This window comes from Trachypithecus francoisi, unplaced genomic scaffold (assembly GCF_009764315.1).
Source record: "Trachypithecus francoisi isolate TF-2019V2 unplaced genomic scaffold, Tfra_2.0 Lachesis_group16, whole genome shotgun sequence".
Classification (NCBI taxonomy): Eukaryota; Metazoa; Chordata; class Mammalia; order Primates; family Cercopithecidae; genus Trachypithecus; species Trachypithecus francoisi.
In genome coordinates this window covers 87,918,309-87,940,355 of record NW_022681461.1, presented here as the reverse complement: position 1 = coordinate 87,940,355, position 22,047 = coordinate 87,918,309, and the positions used below count along the sequence as shown (strand labels likewise).

The window sequence follows — 22,047 nt, the reverse complement described above, 5'->3', positions numbered from 1 at the left end:
ACTGTGCCTGCACTGTGTGCCCAATCAACTCTCTATGCCCTTTTTTTTCTTTTGAGATGGAGTTTTGCTCTTGTTGTGTGGGCTGCAGTGCAATGACACGATCTCGGCTCACCGCAACCTCCGCTTCCTGGGTTCAAGGGATTCTCCTGCCTCAGCCTCCCAAGTAGCTGGGATTACAGGCATGCGTCACCACGCCCAGCTAATTTTGTATTTTTAGTAGAGACAAGGTTTCACCATGTTGGTCAGGCTGCTCTTGAACTCCCAACCTCAGGTGTTCCACCTGCCTCGGCCTCCCAAAGTGTTGGGATCACAGGTGTGAGCCACCATGCCTGGCCTCTATGCCCTTTCTTATCCAAGAGTCATAGAAAAGCATTTTCCCAATGTGTCCAAGAGCACACACTGCCCCTGCCCCTTGTCTGAACAGTTCTGCAATCCTAGGGCCTGCAATTAGTTATTTCGATGATCAGAGATAACAGATCGCATAACAGAAAGCCTGTAACAGCCCCTCTTTTACTTTGCATGTTTACAAGGAACAGTAAGGAAAACAGCCCAGAGGCGTGGGACTGACCGTGACCCCGAAGAAGTTGGTCTCGTTCATGGCATTGAGGATGATCCTGCCCAGCGTGTGGTCCGTGTAGTTGAAGTCCTGGATCCGCTGGTGCCGGCTGCTGGCATGCAGCGTCTCCATGGCCCTCTGCAGTGTCTTGGCGATGACCCAGATGCCATCGTAGGCATACCCGTGGAACTTGCTGGGCCCCACGCCTGACCGCTTGTTGTTGTACTCTCTCTCATACTGCTGTGGAGTCTGGAAAAACAGGCGGATTGGGGGAATCCCAAGTTACACTCAGCAGGGACATCAGGTGCCTGATGCCGAGAAGAGCTGCTATTCTTCAGTGCCCACAGGGTGCCAGGTACAGGGCTAGACTCTATGTGCATTATCTCATTTAGCCCTCACAACAACCTCATAAGGTGGGTACTGTTATTGTCCCCATCTTACAGACCCCCCCATTTTCAGGGGGTCAACTTGCTTAGTGCCACAAAGCTAGTAAGTGACAAGACTGAGATTTAAACCCTGTCTGTTGGCAAGACTAGAAAGAGGGGATAATACACCCTAACCAGGCCTTTCCCTCTATACTTGCAGGGCCTGGGGTGAGGTAGAGGCCCATATCCTGTATGTCTGGATATTAATGTTATAGACACGTGAACAAACTGTTCAAAAAATATTCTCTATTTCCTCATCATAATAAATACACCTTCCTAAGGATCTGGAAGGCCAAGCTGGAATTCAGAATTCTGGGACTTTTCTGAGTTTCAGGCCAGACACAGCAGCACAGAGAGGGAGCTGACTGTGTAGTGCTCGGCCTACCCCTTCCCTTCCCACCCCTCTCCATCCTGCAGCCCAGCCAGGCTCAGTCCACACCTCCTTCCCCTTCCAGCATCAGTAGCTCCCTGTACCCCCAAAGGCACAGTCTACCCTCAAGAACTGGGGCAAGAGGCTCCCTAGGCACTGGAAGCAGCTCCAGCTTATGGGCTGAGAATTCAGGGCACAGTCTGGAAGCTGGAAGGGGTGCAGGTCTGAGTGGGCTGTGTCCGTGGCTTGCAGATTCCGAGCCCCAAGGGGCCTGAATGAGGCCCTCTTGGAGCACAGGACCCAGGGCAGGGCCCAGTTGCTCAGGTGTCAGGCAGCATCTGTCCCTCCTGCTATTTCGTCTACTTTCCATAATATAACAGTCTGAATTGGCCAGCATTGAAAAAAAGATTTTTTTTTCTCCCATTGAGCTGAATTTCATAAAAGAATTTCATTGGTGATATTAACATTTTGATTGTGGCCGCAAAGGAATGAAACTGCCTTTTTACTCCAGACCTTGGAACTTGCACTTCCAGATGAATGCCCCCTCCCCGGGGCACCCATTACCCTTAGGTTCTTCATGGGCCTTTTTTCAAATCACTTCTCGACTCCTCTGCCAGAAATGTCATCGGAGCCCACCGCTTGGTCTTTGGAAAAACCCTCCTTGGGGAAAAATCACACACAGGATAATTGACTCATTGTCAGTTTATACTGAGAAGGGCCCCTTAAGGGACAGTCACAGGCACTCAGTCAGTCTACAGCCTGAGGCACAGAGAGGTGCAGAGACATGTCCGAGGTTACACAGCTTGTGTGTGTGTATGTGGGGGGTAGGCGGAAGTCTGCACCAGACTACTTTCCCATTTCATCTTGGCTACTTCTTTCCTCTTTGATTTCTAAAGTAGTAATTGCTTTTTGAAAACCACCACAAGTTGTTTGGGCCATGTCTAGTATTTTTAAGGAAGGTGGTGGAGCTGGGTCATCAAAGGCTGTGTCTTCCGTGGCTAGAGCCCACGGGGGCCAAGAAGCCAAGTCTCTTATGGGGTCACCCACACAGATGCCTGGGGGTGAGTGCCAAGTGCCTCCAGCTGTGGACCCTGCAGGCGACGAATTCTGCGTGATCAAATGTGAATGAGTCCTGGCCGGGAGTCTGCCTCCTCCTTTGATTCAAGGTCCTCCTGGAAGGCCCAGGTTTGATCTGTTTACAGCTTTCCTTGGAAATGCATCCTGTCTAGCTACCACCACTCTGCTCATCACTCAAGATACACAATGGGCAGAAACTCCCCCCAAATCCCAGGTTCCTCAAGGAGACCAGCATTTCTAGCCCAGCTCAGCTCCCTGAGTTCGACCTGTCACTCACATTCCTCCACCTGCCCATACTCCCCTCCCGCTGGCTCTTGAAGCTCATAGTCATCCCTGCCACTTTCACTCCGGCTGGAGAAGGAGGAAACGGTCCACTATGAGGCTCTCTCTCTTTAAACCTTTTGGGTCCCTTGAGCACATCAAGTTGGCTTGCACCTCAGGGCTTTGCACAAGCCGTTTCTCTGCCAGAAAGCTCCTTGCCCAGCTCTTGGCATGATAATTCTCGGCATTCAAATGTCAGCACCTGTCACTTCTCAGGGATGGCTTCCGTGACCCACCCGTTCTAAAAGCCCATAGCCTGAGGCCAGGGGTTTTTATCTTCTTTATTGCACTTGTCACTCCCTGCAATTTCCCTCCTTATGTGTTTACTTGCTTATGGTCTGTGGTTTTCCTCCTCCCTCCCCACCCACCTAGAATTAAGCTCCATGAGGTCGGGGATGTGATCTGTCTTGATCACCGGGGTACCACCAGGATCTCAAACGATACCTGTGTAAGCTCTTTCTAGGCCTCAGTTTCTCTGTCTGTAAAACACAGGAGCACACCTATTCACAGCACTGCAGGGCAAAACTGTTCTTCCCAAATGCAAAAAGTTGTAATCCTATTGTGTATGAAAGTATTCATTTTCCTGCGTCCTTGACAATAGGTATTTTAATTTTTAACACAACTGTCAGTTTGTTAAGAAAAACATACATATTTGTTAAGAAAAAAGTATTCTTTTAGTCTTAATTTGCACTTCTTTGATTAATGATTAGAATGAGCTTATTGTAAATATTAACCAGCAATCTTAACTTTTTAGGTGAATTTCCTAATTATTTTAGGTGAATTTCCTATACCATATTGCTATGGTGATGGTCACGTCATTTAATGCTTTGTTTTAATGTCTCCTTGTTATTTTTCCATCTTTTAGTATTTGGCTATATTTTCTTTTATTTTTTAAAATGTGATTTCTGTCTATTTCTGGTTGTTAACTACTGACCGTTTTTAAAAGATTTAAACATTACTTGGATGTGTGTTTCTCTAATTAATTGCTTTAAGCATCACAGAAATGAGGCCCCTTTGACTTCTTTTTTGGATTTTGCTCCATGAGCTTTCTCCGATGCATGCAATAGCATTTGAGGGTTGGTGGTGTCCATTTTTGAATTCCATTGTTCAACTTAATGATTACATTCAGATGACATTTCTACACCACTTCCCTGACCAGAACACAACACTGGAGCAGGCTTCAAGGTTTCTATGATCCTTTAAAAGTGGGAGGTCCAGACTTGAGGTGAACATTCCCAGTGTGGTCCCACCAGGTAGTAACTGAGTGTAATCTTAAACTTCCTTGATCTAGTTTTGTTTTGTTTTGTGGGACACTAAGGGGATCAAGATCATATTGTCTATTGGATTTGGTCTTGAGGTCAACAAAAGTCCCTATATAAACTTTACATATGCCACTTGTAAATTCATCTAAATCAAAAAACTGTCCTCACCAGGTACAAGGATCAGAAGGAGGGCCAAGAACACTGGAAATATGGCTCTTTACCAGATTTCCGTGGGTAGAGTCCTTGGAATGGGACACAGGTGTAGCTAAGCCCTGAAAGGTGACCTCAATTCTTGCTGTCTTTGCAAGCACAAGGTTGAAGAAATCCTTGCTGCCACATGATATCCCAGGCCATTCATCATTGTTCCCAGGCGATGCCAGCACCAACTCCCTTGGGCAAGACAATGACAGCAGGAAGAAACACACTCACAATTGTTGGAGAAAAAGTAATAGTTGTTCTTAAAGCAGGCCTGCAATTATTCAGGGCAGAAGATTTTCTTCCATTGTAAAGCTCACACCGAATGCTGATTAATTACCATCCTCTGAGGTCAAGTTTATCGTGAGATGCTAAAAGTTTCTGAGAAAATAACTTATGCAGATAGTCCCAATTACTGACAGGTTGGCCTCCAGCATATTTTTTAAAGGCATTTGTTGGAACTTGGAACATATTTTCCCACAGACACTATGTTATAAATAGTGGTTAGGTTCCAAGGCTAGCCCACACAAGCTTGCTAACCTACAATGTGACTAAACTTTGTGAGTCTGTCATCCCAACAGAAACAAGCTGAGTCCTGCTTTCTGGGAGAGGGGAGCCTCATGGACAGAAGAGAGGGCAGAAGAGGGATACATCCTCTTCCACATCTGCAACTGCTCCCGACAGAAGTGAAACTGGCAGACTTTCTCGCTGGCATCCCTGTGGGAGGTTCAAATCATAGAATCTCATTTGGAAGTACATGAGAAAATATTTAGTTTGCTGGTTCCTGTGCTGCAGTTTGTAGATCACTTGGGAAGCTTGCTAAAAATGCAGATGCCAGGGCCGGGCATGGTGGCCCACGCCTACCATCCCAACACTTTGGGAGGCCGAGGCAGGATCATCTGAGGTCAGGAGTTCAAGACCAGCCTGGTCAACCTGGCGAAACCCCATCTCTACTAAAAATACAAAAAGTTAGCGGGGTATGGTGGCAGGCATCTGTAATCCCAGCTACTTGGGAGGCTGAGACACAAGAATTGCTTAAGCCCAGGAGGCAGAGGTTGCAGTGAGCCGAGATTGCGCCATTGCACTCCAGTCTGGGTGACAGAGCGAGACTCCATCCAAAAACAAAAAACAAAACAGGAACAGATGCCAGGGCTGTATTTTGGTTCAGTATATCAGTGAGTGCGCGAACTTAGGGATCTATATTTTTAAAAACCTTCTCATATTTCAAGCATACAAAAATTGGTAACCACTGATGAAGTGCCTTCTGCAATCTGATTATTGGATAATTATTGGATCTTTTCAGTAGCAACTTCTAGGTGTTGGCTGAGTTTCTTCTTATACTCCTCCAGTATTGGGAAGCTCACTATGTCTCTTAGGCAGAACTTTCCACTTAGGCAATGGCTGATGTTGAGGAGACTTCCAGATGCAGAGTTTGTGCCTCTCCCTGAGACTTGCATTCAGCATGCTACATGTTCCTGCGGAGCCACAATACACACGTCTGCTCCTTTTATACCCAACAGCCCCTCAAAGACCCAAAGACAGGGAGATGCCGCCCCTTTTCTAATGCATTCTCCTTCTTTTAAGCAAAATAATCTCAGTTCAGACTTCCACTCTATGATTAAATCACTTATATCAGACCAAAGCTCCCATCAAGGATGTTTAGAAAAGCAGAATAAAATATTAAAATAGCTATTCAAAGACATCAGAAAACAACCAGGATAGCTAGGACTGAAAATCCATCATTCTGGAGAGAAATGCTTTGAGATGGGCCCCAAATTCTTTGCTGTTTTCCTTTTGAGGCATTTTCTGATTTGTAAGTAAGAAGGCTAGTCACAGAAACAGAAAGCATTGGATCAGAGCTTTCAGCAGTCCCTCAGGGATAGGAAACCAAAAACTGTAGTTCTGGGCTACCAAGGTAGCAAGACTTGCATGGCCAAGGTGCCAGAGTAAAGGGAACGATAAAAAAGTGAGCCTGGTATTAAGACTGGCATTTTTACTTAAAATATTTGATAATTAAGCTGCATAAAGCAAGAGGCTGAGAAGCCAAGCAAAAGAGCCAAGAAAACAAACAGAACTATTTGGCGTTTAATAGTATTGGGAAAATAAAAATTGGAGTTCAGGGTCAGTAAATATCCCAGGATTTCAGTTGAGAACATTCAAGGGTCAAACACTAGGAATCAGGGCAAACCAAAATAGACTGGGCCTCACAAAAACTAAAACCAAACCTGGAATCATCTCAGTTCTTCACTGCATTAAGGCAATTTGCCATTCCTCTAACTACTTGCCTGAAGAGTAATACATTTTCCCTGGAGAAAGAAAACACTATCTGTAGCCTCTACAATTTTTCATACACAATATATTTAATCAAAATTTACTAGGTATACCAGGAAATAGGACCAGATAATTGTTTTAAAAGAAAAGCAAGGAAGAAAAAGAAGAGAAAAATATATGCAATGGAAACAAATTCATAGGTGATCCAAATCTTGACATTATTAGACATGAACTTTAAAATAGCAAGGTTGGCCGGGTGCGGTGGCTCATGCCTGTAATCCCAGCACTTTGGAAGACTTGAGGTGGGCAGACCACCTGAGGTCAGGAGTTCAAGACCAGCCTGGTCAACATGGGAAAACTCCGTTTCTACTAAAAAATTAGCCAGGCACGGTGGCAGGTGCCTGTAATTCCAGCTACTTGGAAGGCTGAGGCAAGAGAATTGCTTGAACCTGGAAGGTGGAGGTTGTAGTGAGCCAAGATCACACCACTGTACTCCTGCCTGGGTGACAGAGAAAGACTCTATCTCTAAAATAAAATAGCAAGGTTTATATGTTCAAGAAAATTGATTAAAAGATGCAGAATGTCATCAGAAAATACTATACTATAAAAGAAATACTATAAAAGAAAACACAAAAAATTCTAAAAATAAAAAATACAACAATTGAAATAAATAATTCAATAGATAGGTGAAGCAACATATTAGACACAGCAGAAAGTAGATTAGTGAACTGAATACAGGTTTGTATTCAGACTGAAACATAGGGAGAAAAAAAGTTTGGAAAATAAGAAATGAACATAAGAGATATATGGAATATATTGAAAAAGTATAATATATGTATAATTGTGTCCTGGAAGGTGAGAAAAGAGAGACTAGACAGAAGCAATGTTTCAAAGGATACTATTCTATTTCTTTAACACACATCAATCCACAGATTCATGGAATCCTACGGAGCGCTATGAACTCCAGGCATGATGAACACAAAGGAAAGTTCACTTCAGCACAGTGTAGTAAAACTGCCAAAGACCAAATCAAAAACAAAATCTTAAAAGTAACTAGAGAAAAAAAGATGCATTACTTCAAAAGAGCAGTAATAAGTCAGACAGCCGACTTACTAGAAACAATGGAAGCCAGAAGACGATGGAATGACATCTTTCGTGCCAAAAGAAAATAATAGGCCATCTAAAATCCTCTATCTAGTTAATACATCTCTCAATATTAAAGGTAAAATAAATTTCAGACAGCCAGACACTTAGAAGATTTCTTTCCAGAAGAGCCACAGTAAAATAAAGACAAAGGAGAAGTTCTTCTGGCAGAAAAATAATAGTAATAATAAACAGAAAAACAGAAATGTGGGAAGGAAAAAAGTAATAGGAAGTGTAAATGTGTTAGTAGATCTAAATGAAAAATGACATCAGTGCCAAGAATATCCAAGAAAATCTTAAAGAAGAACAAAGATGAAGGATTCATATTACAAGGTATCAAATCATACTTCAGTAAATAAAACAGAGTGATATTGATTAAAAGATAGGTAAGTAGACCAAAGGAAGACAAATGGAAGTTCAGAAGCTTGTGGACAGATCCACACTATATGCAGTTATTTAATTTATGACAAAGGTGACACTGTAGCATGAGTGGTGGGATGGGGGATTACAGCATTTTCAATAAATAGTCCTAAATCAATTGATTAGTCATAAAAATTAAATATCTTATTTCAGACCATACATAAAATTAATTTCAAGTAGATTCTATGTCTAAATGTGAAAGATATAACAAAACTTCTAAATGACAAGATAGGAAAATATCTTCACGAGCATGAGTGGGTATATTAGGCCATTCTTGCATTGTTATAAAGAAATACCTGAGCCTAGGTAATTTATAAAGAAAGGAGGCTTAATTGGCTCATGATTCTGCAGGTGCAGAATCAAGAATCATGGTGCTGGCATCTGCTTCTAGTGAGGGCCTCAGAAAATTTTCAATTATGGCAGAAGCCAAAGGAGGAGCAGGTGTGGCACATGGCAAGAATGGAGCAAGAGAGCAAGGAGAAAGTTGCAACACACTTTCAAACAGCCAGATCTCACATGAACTCAGGGTGAGAACTCACTTGCTACCAAAGGGATGGTGCTAAACCATTCAGGGGGGATCCACTCCCATGATCCAATCACTTCTCACCAGGTCCCACCTCCAACATCAGGAATTACATTTTGACATGAGATTTGGAGGCGACAAACATCCAAACCAAATCATCAAGACAGGGTGATTTTCAGAAAAATAAAATAAAATAACAAAACCAAATACTGCTTCTGCCTAGTCTCTCTTTCCTCCCTTTCCAGGACACAATTATACATATATTCTACTTTTTCAACATATCCCATGTGTCTCTTATGTTCATTTCTTATTTTCCAACCTTTTTTTTTTCTGCCCATCCTTAAAATGCCTAAACAAGGCACAAATATACTAATCACAAAGAAGACTAATAAATTGGATTACATTAGCATTAGGAATATCTGTTCATCAAAATATATCAAGAGAGTGAAAAGATAAGCCACAGAATAGGAGAAGATATAAGTAATACATATAACTGTCAAATAATTAATATTCAGAATCTAAAAATAAATTCTACAAATCAGTAAGAAACAGGCAGAGTATCCAACAGGAAAAATGGGCAAAAGACTTGAATGGGCAATTCACAAAAAAGGATATCAAAATGGCCAATGAAGATATGAAAACATGTCCAACTTCATTAGTCATCAGGGAAATGCAAATTTAAACTAAAACAAGACACCAACCACTGCACACCCACTAGGTTGGCTAAAATTAAAAAGCTGACACACCAAAAGTTGTTGAGCATGTGAACCAACTGGAACGCTCAATCACTGCTAGCGGATGTGTAAATTGGTATAACCACTTGAGAAAGCTGTTTGTCACAGAGTCTACTAAAGCTGAACATATGGCTACTCTGACTCAGAATTCCACCCCAAGTATGCACCCAATAGTAATGTGCACATATGTTCACCAAAATATATCAAATGCCTAGACATAAGTCAAACAAAATAAGTACAATAATTCTTTTTCTTCTTCTTTTTAATTGAGATGGAGTCTCACTTTGTTGCTCAGGCTGGAATGCAGTGGTATATCTTGCCTCACTATAACCTCCACCTCCTGTGTTCAAGCAGTTCTCCTGCCTCAGCCTCCCAAGTAGCTGAGACCACAGGCATGTGCTGCCATGCCCAGCTAATTTTTGTATTTTTAATAGAGATGGGGTTTCACTATGTTGGCCAGGCTGGTCTTGAACTCCTGACCTCAAGTGATTCACCTGCCTCGGCCTCCCCAAGTGCTGGGATTACAGGTGTGAGCCACTGTGCCCAGCCAATACACACAATAATTCTACACAGAAAACTATAAAACATTTCTGAGAGAAATTAAAGAAGACCTAACTAAATGCAGGGATATACACAATTCATGGATTGGAAGACTTTAACATTAAGGTGTCAGTTTTCCCTAAATTGATCTGTAGATTCAGTAAAATCCCAATAAAAACCAGAGAAAGTATTTATGTATGTGTGTATAAACTGGCAATCTGTTTTAAAAATGTATATAGAAATGCAAAGAGACAAGAATAGCCAAGACAGTTTGGAAGAAGAACTAAGATGGAGAACTTATATGAGTAGTTATCAAGACTTATTATCAAGCTACAGAAATTAAGATGTTTTGGTGAAAAACAATGGAAAAGAAAAAAATAAAGTTTAGAAACAGAACCAGATATACAGTCATTTGCTTTATGACAAAAGTAATATGGCGGCACAGTGTGGGAAAAGATGGACTTTTCAATAAATGATGTTGGGTCAATTAGATATCCATGTAAAAACAGAAAAGAAGAAAAGGAATCTTGATCATTACCTCACATCCTATACAAAATGAAATTCCAGGTTAATTATAGATCTAAATGTGAAAGGTAAAACAATAGAGCTTCTAAAACACAAGATAGGAAAGTATCTTCACAGCCTTGGAGTGGATTCTATTAAAGAGTTTCTGTTCATTAAAACACACCAGTTAGAGGACTTCTAGGTAGCTGAAGACAAAGGAGGCTGTGTATGAATTAGCTTTCCCAAGTCTCCCCAAACTATACTAGCTAGCTTTGTAGCCACATTCTATACAAAATGATACCACATCAATAACTGAGGACAGAGAACATCAAAACTGTACAGATGACTGAATAAGAAGAGAAAAATTAACACATTTCACTTTTACCTTTGCTCACCCATGCCCTGATGCAAGGTTTTGTGGCAAAGGCAGAATGAGGAAACTGTGCCAAAGACAGAAGATGGTGGTTATTTAAGGGTGAACTAGAATAACTACCAGAAAGACTGATCTTCCCTGGTATGGTTTGCATTTGTGTTCCTGCCCAAATCCCATGTCAAATTGTAATCCCCAGTGTTGGAAGAGTGGCCTGCTGGGAGGTGAGTGGATCATGGGGGCAGGTTTTTCACTTGCTGTTCTCATTATAGTGAGTGAGTTTTCACAAGATCGGGTTGTTTAAAAGGATGTAGCACCTCCCTCTTTGCTCTCTTCCTCCTGCTCCAGCCATGTAAGACATGCCTACTTCCCCTTTGCCTTCTGCCATGATTCTAAGTTTCCTGAGTCCTCTCCAGTCATGCTTCCTGTACAGCCTGTGGAACTGTGAGCCAATTAAACCTCTTCTCTTTATAAATTACCCAGTTTCAGGTGTCTCTTTATAACAGTGTGAGAAATGACTAATACGCTCCTTAAATCTGAAGATACTAAAAAAAGCTGTGGAGTTCAAAAGTTCAAAAGCAGGCATCTGAATGGCAGAGGAAGTAAGAAGAATGGTTTACATCTGGCAGTGGATATTAACTGGGGTAACACAAAAAGGCAGTTTCTGAATTGCTACAAATAGTCTTTTTCTTGACCTGGGTGGTAGTTACATGGGTGCTGTCCTTCAATAAAAACAATTAACTAAATCATAAAAAGTAATCCCAATCCTTCCATTGCGCCTCAACTCACATGACCTGGGTTATAAACTCTTCATCAATCTCACTACTCCTTCCTCCTACCCCTAAGGTTCCTATCCTGAAAAGGAAGAGAATTAAAATTTGTTGAGCACCTACTATGTGTTTGCACTTGGTAAGATACTTTCTACTGTATAACCTCATCTACTCCTTACAAATCTGTGAGAGAGATATTATTATCTCCATTTTACAGATGAGAGACAAGCATTTTGCAGATGAGATACACATCACTGTATCACTCTTAGGTTCAGCTGCATTGTAACAGAAAAAACAAATTATCAGTGACTTAAATGAGATGGTTTATTTCTTTCTCATATAAAAGATGTCTGTGGTGAGGCTGGGCAATACAGCTATGACAGTTCCCTGGGTAATAAGGGACCCAGGGTCCTATTTTCATGCTCCACAATCCTAGAATGACGTTTCCTTGTCAAGGTCATCTTGTACCTAATGGTCCAAAACGGCTACTAGAAATCCAGCCATCACATCCACATTCCAGTCAACACAAAGGAGAAAGAAAAAGAAAGGCCATATCCCCCTGTAATAGAGCCTTTCCAGAAGTCCCACATAACACTTCTGCTTATATCTCATTGGCCAGACTTGCAATCCTGGCCATATCTAGCATGGAAGGCTGGGGAATGTATAATATATTTTCCAGTGAGGTGGCAATATACCCGGTTAAAAATCAGAGTTGTGTTATGAACTCTGGTTTGTTGTCTTACAGAACCTAGAAGAGGGTGGGAGAGGTATGCATGTTGGTATAGATGACCAGCCACCTTCCAGAGTCACCCAGTTGGGAAGTGTTGGGGCCATGATTCAAGTCTAGCCAGTGGCCCCTCCATGGGCCATTCAGCCTTTTCCTTCTGAGCCCATGCCCCTCTGACATAGCGCCTTCTCCCAGTGTCATGAGTGCCTGGGGGAGTAGCAAGGAATGGGAGCTTTGTGAGGGGTGGGGGAGAGAGCAGTGCTGTGAAGTTGGGCTCTCTGGGGAGTTCTTCTATTTTTCCGCAGCACCTTTCCTTCCTCCACACTAAGCTCAGTGCTTCCCTAAAACTCCAAGTTCTTTGCACGGTGCTCACAGCGCAGTGGTAATGAGATGGGTGCAGATTTTCATGGTTCATTGGCTCTAAGTGGAAGGATCACTAGATTTGCTGGATTGAATAAATAATCATGGGTGGTCACAGAAGTTTCTTGCCAGAAAACATTACAAAATCTTCCAAAGGATGGACCTGTGCCTTTGATGAAGGGCTAGGGCTACTCCAGAGGTTGCAGGGTGCTGTGAACAGCTCATCTGTGGCGTTGGCCCAGCACTGGACCTCAGCATGGGCACAGTAACAGGAGAAAAATGTCCCTATTGGAGAGGCTGAGCCATCGCTGGAGAAATCAAGCCAGAATTATAAATGCTCACAAAGGAAACAAACTGAACAGGATTTGAAAAATGGAAGTTGACACTTGAAATCACCAATGTCAAGTCACTTTGCGGGAGTAGAACAGTGATGGGGAGCCTCAATGGGGAGAAAGAGCCAATGTTGGGCCCAAGGCAGGGGTCCAGGGGCTGTCTTCATGAGGTCCCAGAAGACTGAGCTCTGAATGGGTTCAGAAAGCCTGAAGGTCCACGTTCCCAACACAGGACAGTCCAATGGGAAAGGACTGAAGAATGTGTTTCTGGAGGGAGCCCTGACCTTGCTTACCAGAAAACTCCTGGTGCCAATGAGTGAGCTGGGGACAGCTTGATGCTAGAGATGGGCATACAAAGGAGGGAACCTTGGAGAATGCATCCAGGAGGGGCCACTGTTCTGCCCCTTTCTGTGACTTTGTCTACCAGGAGTCACCTGTATCCTGGGAGATATGACAAGAGCAAGTACAAGAGGACAGGCTGAGCATGGGGAGGGGTTTAACAAATACAACCTGTGCAGGGCTGTGCGAGGATGAAGTGAATAAAGCACTAATTTCAGGTACAAAATGTAAAGGGGAGCCAAACATCTCAGTACTCAAGATAAGCATATTTTAGTGTCATGTTTAAAAAATAAAAACTAATGCAAGAAATCCATGATGAACATAACATCAAAAATTTAAATACAGAATCCAACCTTGCACTTGCATGACTTAACATTATAACCATGTCACAGAGCTTGCTGTAATAACTCCACACTATAGTTACACAGAGTTAAAGAACTGAGCTGTGAAAGGACCCTAGAAGTTACCTAGCCGAGGCAGGGAACATGACTTGCTGAGGTTGCAGATTAAGTGGTATGCATGCAGGATCCACACCAGATCTCTGGAGTACCACACTCTGTGCTCCCGTGTGTCACTCACCAGCAGAGGCCCACCCACTGAGATGCCACAGAAGAGCTGATTTGGATGTGTCCCTAAGCACATCACAGGTCTAGAGGAGCAGTATGGCAGAGGGGGAAGGGGTGCTGAGTTGGGATTGAGGAGTCCTGGCTTCGAGTCCTAGATCTGCCTCTACCTGCTGGGTGATTGTATTAGATTCGTGGGGCTGCCACCAAGTTCCCACACACTGGGTGGCTTAAAACAACAGCAGTTTATTCTCTCATAGTTCTGGAGGCCAGAAGGCTGAAATTCAGGCACTGACAGGTGTATTGGTCCATTCTCACACTGCTATAAAGAACCACCTGAGATAGGGTAATTTATAAAGAAAAGAGGTTCAATTGACTCCCAGCTCTGCATGGATGAGGAGACCTCAGGCAACTTACAATCATGGCAGAAGGGAAAGTATCTTCTTCACAAGGCAGAAGGAAAGAGAGAGAGAGTGTAGGGGGAAGCGCCACACACATTCAAACAACCAGATCTTTTTTTTTTTTTTTTTTGAGATGTAGTCTCGCTCTGTCACCCAAGCTGGAATGCAGTGGCCAGATTTGGCTCACTGCAAGCTCCGCCTCCCGGGTTTACACCATTCTCCTGCCTCAGCCTCCCTAGTAGATGGGACTACAGGCGCCCGCCACCTTGCCCGGCTAGTTTTCTGTATTTTTTTTTTTTTAGTAGAGATGGGGTTTCACCATGTTAGCCAGGATGGTCTCGATCTCCTGACCTCGTGATCCACCCGTCTCAGCCTCCCAAAGTGCTGGGATTACAGGCTTGAGCCACCACGCCCAGCACAACCAGATCTTATGAGAACTCATTCACTATCACAAGAACAGCAAAGGGGAAATCGCCCCCATGATTCAATCATCTCCCATCAGGTCCGTCCCCTGACACATAGGTAATCCAGGAAACCTCATCATGAGAGCCTGGGTGGGGACACAGAGCCAAACCCCATCATGAAGGTTGGCTCCTAGAAGCTCTAAGAGAGACCCCTCCATTCAATGCCTCTCTCCTAGCTGCTGGTGGCTATCAGTAATCCTCGGTGTTCTCCAGTCTTTGCCTTCTTCTTCACATGAACTTCCTCTCAGTGTGTCAACTCTCCCTCTGCCTTTCTGTCATACAGGACACCTGTCATTGGTTTAGGGCCTACCTAGGTGATCCAGGAAATCTCATCATGAGAACCTTAAGTTTTTTTTTTTTTTTTTTTTAGATGGAGTCTCACTCTGTCGCTCAGGCTGGAGTGCAGTGGCGCGATCTGGGTTCACTGCAAGCTCCACCTCCCGGGATCACGTCATTCTCCTGCCTCAGGCACCCGCCACCACGCCCGGCTAATTTGTTTTTGTATTTTTTTAGTAGAGACGGGGTTTCACCACATTAGCCAGGATGGTCTCAATCCCTTGACCTCATGATCTGCCTGCCTCAGCCTCCCAAAGTGCTGGGATTACAGGTGTAAGCCACTGCGCCCGGCTGAGAGCCTTAATTACATCTGCAAAACCCCCCTTTTCCAAACAAGGTCACAGTCCCAGGTTCCAAGGGTTACAATGTGGATATATCTTTTCAGGTGCCACTATTCAACCCACTTTCGTGATCTTGGGATGTCCCTTCCCCTCTCTGGCTCTTAGGTTTTCCATATGTACAATAGTGAGGATGACAAGAACTCATTGGATTGCTGTGGTTTTACAAGTGTTTGCTTGTTTTCATGGTCATTGATGGATCCCAAAATACAGGCATCAATCACACAGCCAGTGCCATGCCGACCATGGCCCCAAGCAGTTATATATAATGCAAATTCAAATTCAAGAAACATTTATTGAGTTTCTAGAACTATGTTTGACCATAGACTTCTGAAGGCTGTTTGGAGAAGTTGGCTTGTGGTTAGACCATAAATAGGAATGCTTTATTCAACTCTGGGCCCCACACCCTCTAGAGAGAATGTTCAACAAAAGCAAGTGCAACAAAGGAACAGGCTGAGCATGGGGAGGGGTTTGACAAACACAACCTGTGCAGGGCTGTACCAGGGTGAGGTGAATAAAGCACTAATTTCAGGTGCAAAATTTAAGGGAGAGCCAAAAAATCTCAGTAATTGTGTTAGTCCATTTTCATGCTGCTGATAAAGACATACCTGAGACTGGGTGATTTACAAAAGAAAGAGGTTTAGTGGACTCACAGTTCCAGGTGGCTGGGGAAGCCTCACAATCATGGCAGAAGGTAAAAGGCATATCTCACATGGTGGCAGACAAGAGAAAGGATGAGAGCCAAGCAAAATGAATTTCCCCTTACCAAACAATCAGATCTTGTGAAACTTATTCTCTACCACGAGAACAGTATGGGGGAAACTGTCCCCATGATTTAATTATCTCCCACCGGGTCCCTCCCACAACACATGGAAATTATGGGAGTACAATTCAAGACAAGATTTGGGTGGGGACACAGAGCTAAACCATATCTGTAATCAACATAAAAAAAATTTTAATATATTGTAAAAATAAAAATGAATGCAAGAAATCCATGATGAACAAAATATCAGAATTTTAAATAAAGATAGAATCCAACCTTGCACTGGCATGACTCACCTCACTTTCCTCACCCTAATCCCTGTCCTGTGAATCTGGTCTTTATTTAAAATTTTGACAATTTGTTCATCACAGGTTTTTTTTTTTTTTTTTTTTAGGGCATTATTTTAAAAATTGCATTAACATATTTTGTTTAATCTTGATTACTGATGTATCTGGCACCCTTTTAATTTCATGCTTAGTCCCAGCCCCGGACCTGTGAGCTAACAATTGGAAGGACTAGTGTTATTTAGTTTGGAGAAGCAGTGACCCTGTGGTCACTGAAGGACTACGTGGGACAGAAGGGTCAATAGGATCTGAGTAGCTCCAGGGGGATCTAGGGGTAGAAGAATTAAGGGAGAGAATTCCTTTGCTACTGGAAGATCTGAGAATCTGATGGGAAGCTGGACTCCATAATGTCTAAGAGCAGCTCTGGGACCCACTGATTCCAAGAAGTGAAGAGGCTACAAATTTTCTTGTGTAACTTCAACCGTCTAGTAACTGTGGGGTAATGTAAGAAATGCTTCCTCTTGCTTCAAAGACCATGGGGACAGGGGTTGGGCCTCCTGTACTTTTGGAAGCCACCTCAATGGTCCTGTCCCCTCCAGGGGGTGGGCTTAATGAGTGGGTTTCCCAAAACAGTGGGGTGAACAGCCCCAAGGTGTCCCCTGCATGGGACAGTGATGGGCAAGAGGTCAGCCTCTTCACCAATCCCAAATAAAAACATTTAGAAAAGGAAAGTCAGTGATCTAGGGGATGTTGTTACAAATGCCAAAACATTTCCTCCAAAATACACTACAAAAAATGATCTTCCTACAATGCACTCTTGTGTACTGCTCACAGCCCTGCACACAGCCCTGCATGGCTCCCACCCTGGCTGAAAGCCACACCCTTAGAACTACACTCAACGGATGTCCTTCCTGTAGTGTCTCATAGCTCTTATCCTGACAGCCTCACAGATCTCCTGCGCAACCATTTAGCTCTTTGGTCTTCCTGAAGCCTCTCCATTTAGTTATTGTACCATCTGCTTTCATGGATATTTTTTTCCCTTAGGTTTTGTGTTTTCCTCAAATTTTATGATTTTTTAGATTAAAATACAGGGTATCCCTGGACCCGAGGATCTTAATAAATTGCAAAATTTGATGCCTTTAAAAATAACACTTACTGAATAAATGAGTTATTTCTGCTCATTATTCAACATCTCAAAAAATGTTATATATGCATTGATTTTGGTAAGAAAATATTTCTTTCAACATTTTCTAACCAGGTGCCAGTATGAGCTAAAGCGTTGTTTACAACATACGTCCTAATGATTTGCCATTTCTTGACAAATCGATAAATCATTCGTGTAGAGTTGGTTCCGATTGAGATTAAATAATACATAAAATTATATACGTATATTTTTCTTTATTGTAAAGCTTTTTCTTGATATAAAATTTGGTCTGTAAGAACCCTGGGGGTTGGGTGAATAATTTAACTATCTGAACACAGAAAAGAATTATGTGCACTGCTGTGTTGAATTTTGGCTGCTGTTCAGAATTGAGAAATGGATGTTACCACCTTTACCAGGGCTATCATCACCTGATCTTTGATAAGACTTACAATGATAGAGAATGGTGTGCTTTGGGAATACTTTACATGTCCTGTATTACTTGGTCCTCGCAATAGCCCTACGAGATAAGCAGGGCAGGAATTAGTAACACCCCTCATGGAAGCATGCAGAGGCCCTGAGGCTGACACACCCTGTCCAAGGTCCTGCTCACAGTCGTAACAGCATCGAGGTGCCAGATACCATGCTAGTGGCTTGCACCATCTGCCATCAATCCTCCTGATAACCCCTAGAAGGGGGTTATCACAGATATAGAAGCAGAGATATAGAAGATATAGAAGGGGCATCCCAAGATCACAATAGTGGGCTGAATAGTGGCCCCTAAAAAGATATATCCACGCAGATATAGAAGCAGAGGCTTGGAGAACTCAGGTTCAAGGTCACACAGGTGGTAGTGGCAAAATTGGGGTTTGATGCAGTCTGGCAGCTCTACAGCATGTTTCTCAAAGTCTACTTAAGGCGTCTTTCCTCTCCTCCAGGAGAGCACCACCACAACTGAGAATGACATCTTAGGTAAGAGGAGCACGGGATGAACCTTTGCTGAGTCTAAAGGGCCCTGAAATTGATGCCAGGACTCCATCCATATGTGTATACATAACATGTATACTGTGTTACATGCTTCACAGTATCCTTACCTCATTTGGTTCTCACAGTTGCCTAGAGAGGTAAGCAGTGGGGGGTTGTACATCCCACATTTTACAGGTACAAGAGGCTCAGAGAGGTCAAGCGATTTGCTCAAAGTGACACAGGACAATAAATGTGCACTTTTGGCCAATGTCATCAGACAAGATGATCAAAGGAGGTGGGCTGGAAGGTTGAAATGGGGACCAAGGCACTGACCTTTCCTGAGATGGTCTTGATCTGCTTGGAGCTCAGGGGCTCGAAATCCACACCAATGTAGCCCTCCATGGCAGCAAGCAGATTCTTCCGGAGGCAGCGGGATGAGTTGGCTTCCGTGTGCACCTGCTCCCACCAAGAAGGCTCGTACCAGCCCGGAATGATCCACTGGTATTTACTACCATACATGTTCTCCTCATATGCCTGCAAAAGATGGAATGACTATGAAGGCACCGAGAGTCGCACAGTTCAAGGCTCTGTGCCCTGGAAGATAGGTGGGGAGGAAGGCTTCCTCTTACCAGACGATTTAGGAAATGTTTAATTACTTGTTTGGTTTCTTCCTTGTTATTTATCAAAGAATCCAAGGTAGTTTATGGATAACATGTATAATAAAATAATAAGTACTGAATAAAAATTAAAACATAAGGGCCCAGAAAAATATAAATTATGTTTCCTGAAGATAGAAGGAACAGAATGTAGACAAACAGACCAAAGGTTCTAACCATATTCATCATTAAGCTGCAAATTTCACCATGAACTTCCCAGCAGCCCAAGAGAAAAGGGCAACAAGGTTATTTACACAACTCTCATTATCAGTAAGGAGAAAACATACCAGATCTTTGGGGAAACAAAGTATTTTCTAGTCTCTAACCCTAAAAATGTCCCATATGGGGAGGATACTGTCAAATTAGCCAGCTTAGTACCAACACAACCTCTACAAGAAAGAGATTTCATAAAGCTAATTTTTGTATAGGTCTTTACTAAAAGCTGAGGCCATGCCTCATAACATAACCCAGGGGGAACAATTTTAAGGGGCCAAGACAATTTAATCTAAGTACGCAGTTTATATAAGATGCCACTTGGCAAACTGAGAAATCTCTCTGAATCTTTATCCAAAACACAGTGTGTATAAATTCAGGTCCTAAAAAAAGTCCCTTACATTTTTATATCTTACATGGATCTTATTTGATTGTCACTCACATTCACTCTGGGAAGTGGTTTATCATCCTCATTCTAGAGAGGGGAAAACTAAAAATCAGAGAGGGCAAGTAACTTTTCCAAGGTCAAACAGTCAGGGAGAAAAATCAGACCTGGATCTAGGTCTGCTGACTTTAAGGGTACAAAGCTGCACTGCTTGTTTTCCAAAGAAAAAAAGTTATCAGAAGGTTCTGTGCACCCCTACTTGACGCTAATTCTTATTGTCATTATTTTATATCAGGAAAATATGGTTTTTGATAGCTTTGATTCGAGGAGAAAAGTCCCAGTTTGTAGGACTGTCAGGTTCCATCAAAATTGGGTTCAGAATAAAGTTTCTAAGTGGTGATCATGTTCCCATCAGTAAACAAAATACCCAGAAGTGACTACAGAGAGCAGAGGTGGATGGAAATTTCCACTGCGCATGGTTGGACTGCATGCATTCTAAACTGAAATCTTAAACAATCCTTCCATTCATCCCTGAGGAGCCACCCACATGAGAAGGAGACGTTGGGAAACCATTCATGTCGCACCCCTTGGCCTACAGCAGGGTTAGTGTGAGAGGACAGGAGGGTGTAGTGAGAGGAGTTTGAGATTGCTCTGGATTCTAGGAAGGTTCTTGCTGCCTTCCTCTTAGGCTCCAGGAGGCTAAAGCGAGGGTCATAAGGGTGGCCAGAGCTACAACAACTCTTGTATGTTAGAGAAAACTTACTATCAAGTCTAAGAGTCAGAGGGTCACTCCCCTCATCCCAAGTCCAGAGGCTACTCCTCTAAAACTCCCTTAATACCCGAGAAAGTCCAGGCTGCAGTGTGGAGTAACTCATTGGGGTACATGTGAGTTAAAAGATTTGTTCCTTGACTTAAGCTCAGGTCCCCTCTCTGTGGTCTCCACCCATTGGTTCAGGGAAGCATCTGAAGATTAAATAGACATTGCTTAACACAAGACCCCTTCAACCACCTCAAGGCAGTGATCACGCTGTCTCTTCACTAGACTCCTTCGATGATACAGGACCTTCACTTCCCTCATTTTAGACACTGTACTTCTCATAATGCAACCTCAGATCGCAGTCATTTTTCTAGCAACTACATTATAATGTTGCCCCAAACAAAACTGTCGCAGAAAATACAGAAAACTCTCGTATTTTAATTACCTAACAAAATCCCAGCTGAAGAAAAGCAGGCAGTCTCCTGGGCTTCTCTCTAATGAATGGAATTTAGTTCACAGAAACTTTTTGTTTTTAAGAAGAAATGCCAGATCCTGGCTGGGGACTAGACTTTTGAATAAAAGGGTCACCCTAGTAATCCCAGGTCATTTAATCAATGGCAGAGCCTGTAAGACTTCACAACTCTCATCTTTTACTGACAGAGATCCCATGTGTATTGAGGTCTCATTATGTGTGTGGCCATTTTTATATATGATTTTATTCTCTCAACTACCCTATGAGGTATGCACTATCATCTAAATTTTACAGATGAAATTTTCTCAACACATATGCTGGTAAGTCAAAGGGACAAGACTCAAAGTCCATTCGTGAAGTTCCCCTCTTAGCAAAACAAAACAAAAAGATTTTTGGAAGTTTTCTCAATCTTATAAGGTTGTGGCAAGGAGACAGCTCCACTTATCAGGAAGGTATGTTAAGAATTAATAGATGCAGGCCGGGCGCGGTGGCTCAAGCCTGTAATCCCAGCACTTTGGGAGGCCGAGACGGGCGGATCATGAGGTCAGGAGATCGAGACCATCCTGGCTAACACGGTGAAACCCCGTCTCTACTAAAAATACAAAAACTAGCCGGGCGAGGTGGCGGGCGCCTGTAGTCCCAGCTACTCGGGAGGCTGAGGCAGGAGAATGGCATAAACCCGGGAGGCGGAGCTTGCAGTGAGCTGAGATCCGGCCACTGCACTCCAGTCCGGGCGACAGAGCGAGACTCCGCCTCAAAAAAAAAAAAAAAAAGAATTAATAGATGCAGAGCGGCTGGGTGCGGTGGCTCACGCTTGTAATCCCAGCACTTTGGGAGGCCAAGGTGGACGGATCACTTCAGGTCAGGAGTTCAACACCAGCCTGGCCAACGTGGCGAAACCTCGTCTCTACTAAAAAATATGAAAATTAGCCAGGCATGGTGGCACACACCTGTAATTCCAGCTACTCGGGAGGCTGAGGAAGGAGAATCGCTTGAACCTGGGAGGCGGAGGTTGCAGTGAGCTGAGATCGCACCACTGTACTCCGGCCTGAGTGACACAGCGAGACTC

General features: G+C 43.2%; 1 protein-coding gene across 1 annotated transcript in view; it reads right to left on the bottom strand.

The window, feature by feature from the left end:
- GABBR2 (gamma-aminobutyric acid type B receptor subunit 2) overlaps window positions 1-22,047 on the bottom strand; it is a 420,233-nt gene that overhangs the window by 163,276 nt on the left and 234,910 nt on the right. The window contains exons 6-7 of the mRNA XM_033238002.1: window positions 18,829-19,029; window positions 569-805 (exon numbers count right to left, since the gene is read on the bottom strand). Of these exons, the coding sequence (XP_033093893.1) occupies window positions 569-805; window positions 18,829-19,029 (438 nt within the window). The remainder of the gene's footprint in view (window positions 1-568; window positions 806-18,828; window positions 19,030-22,047) is intronic.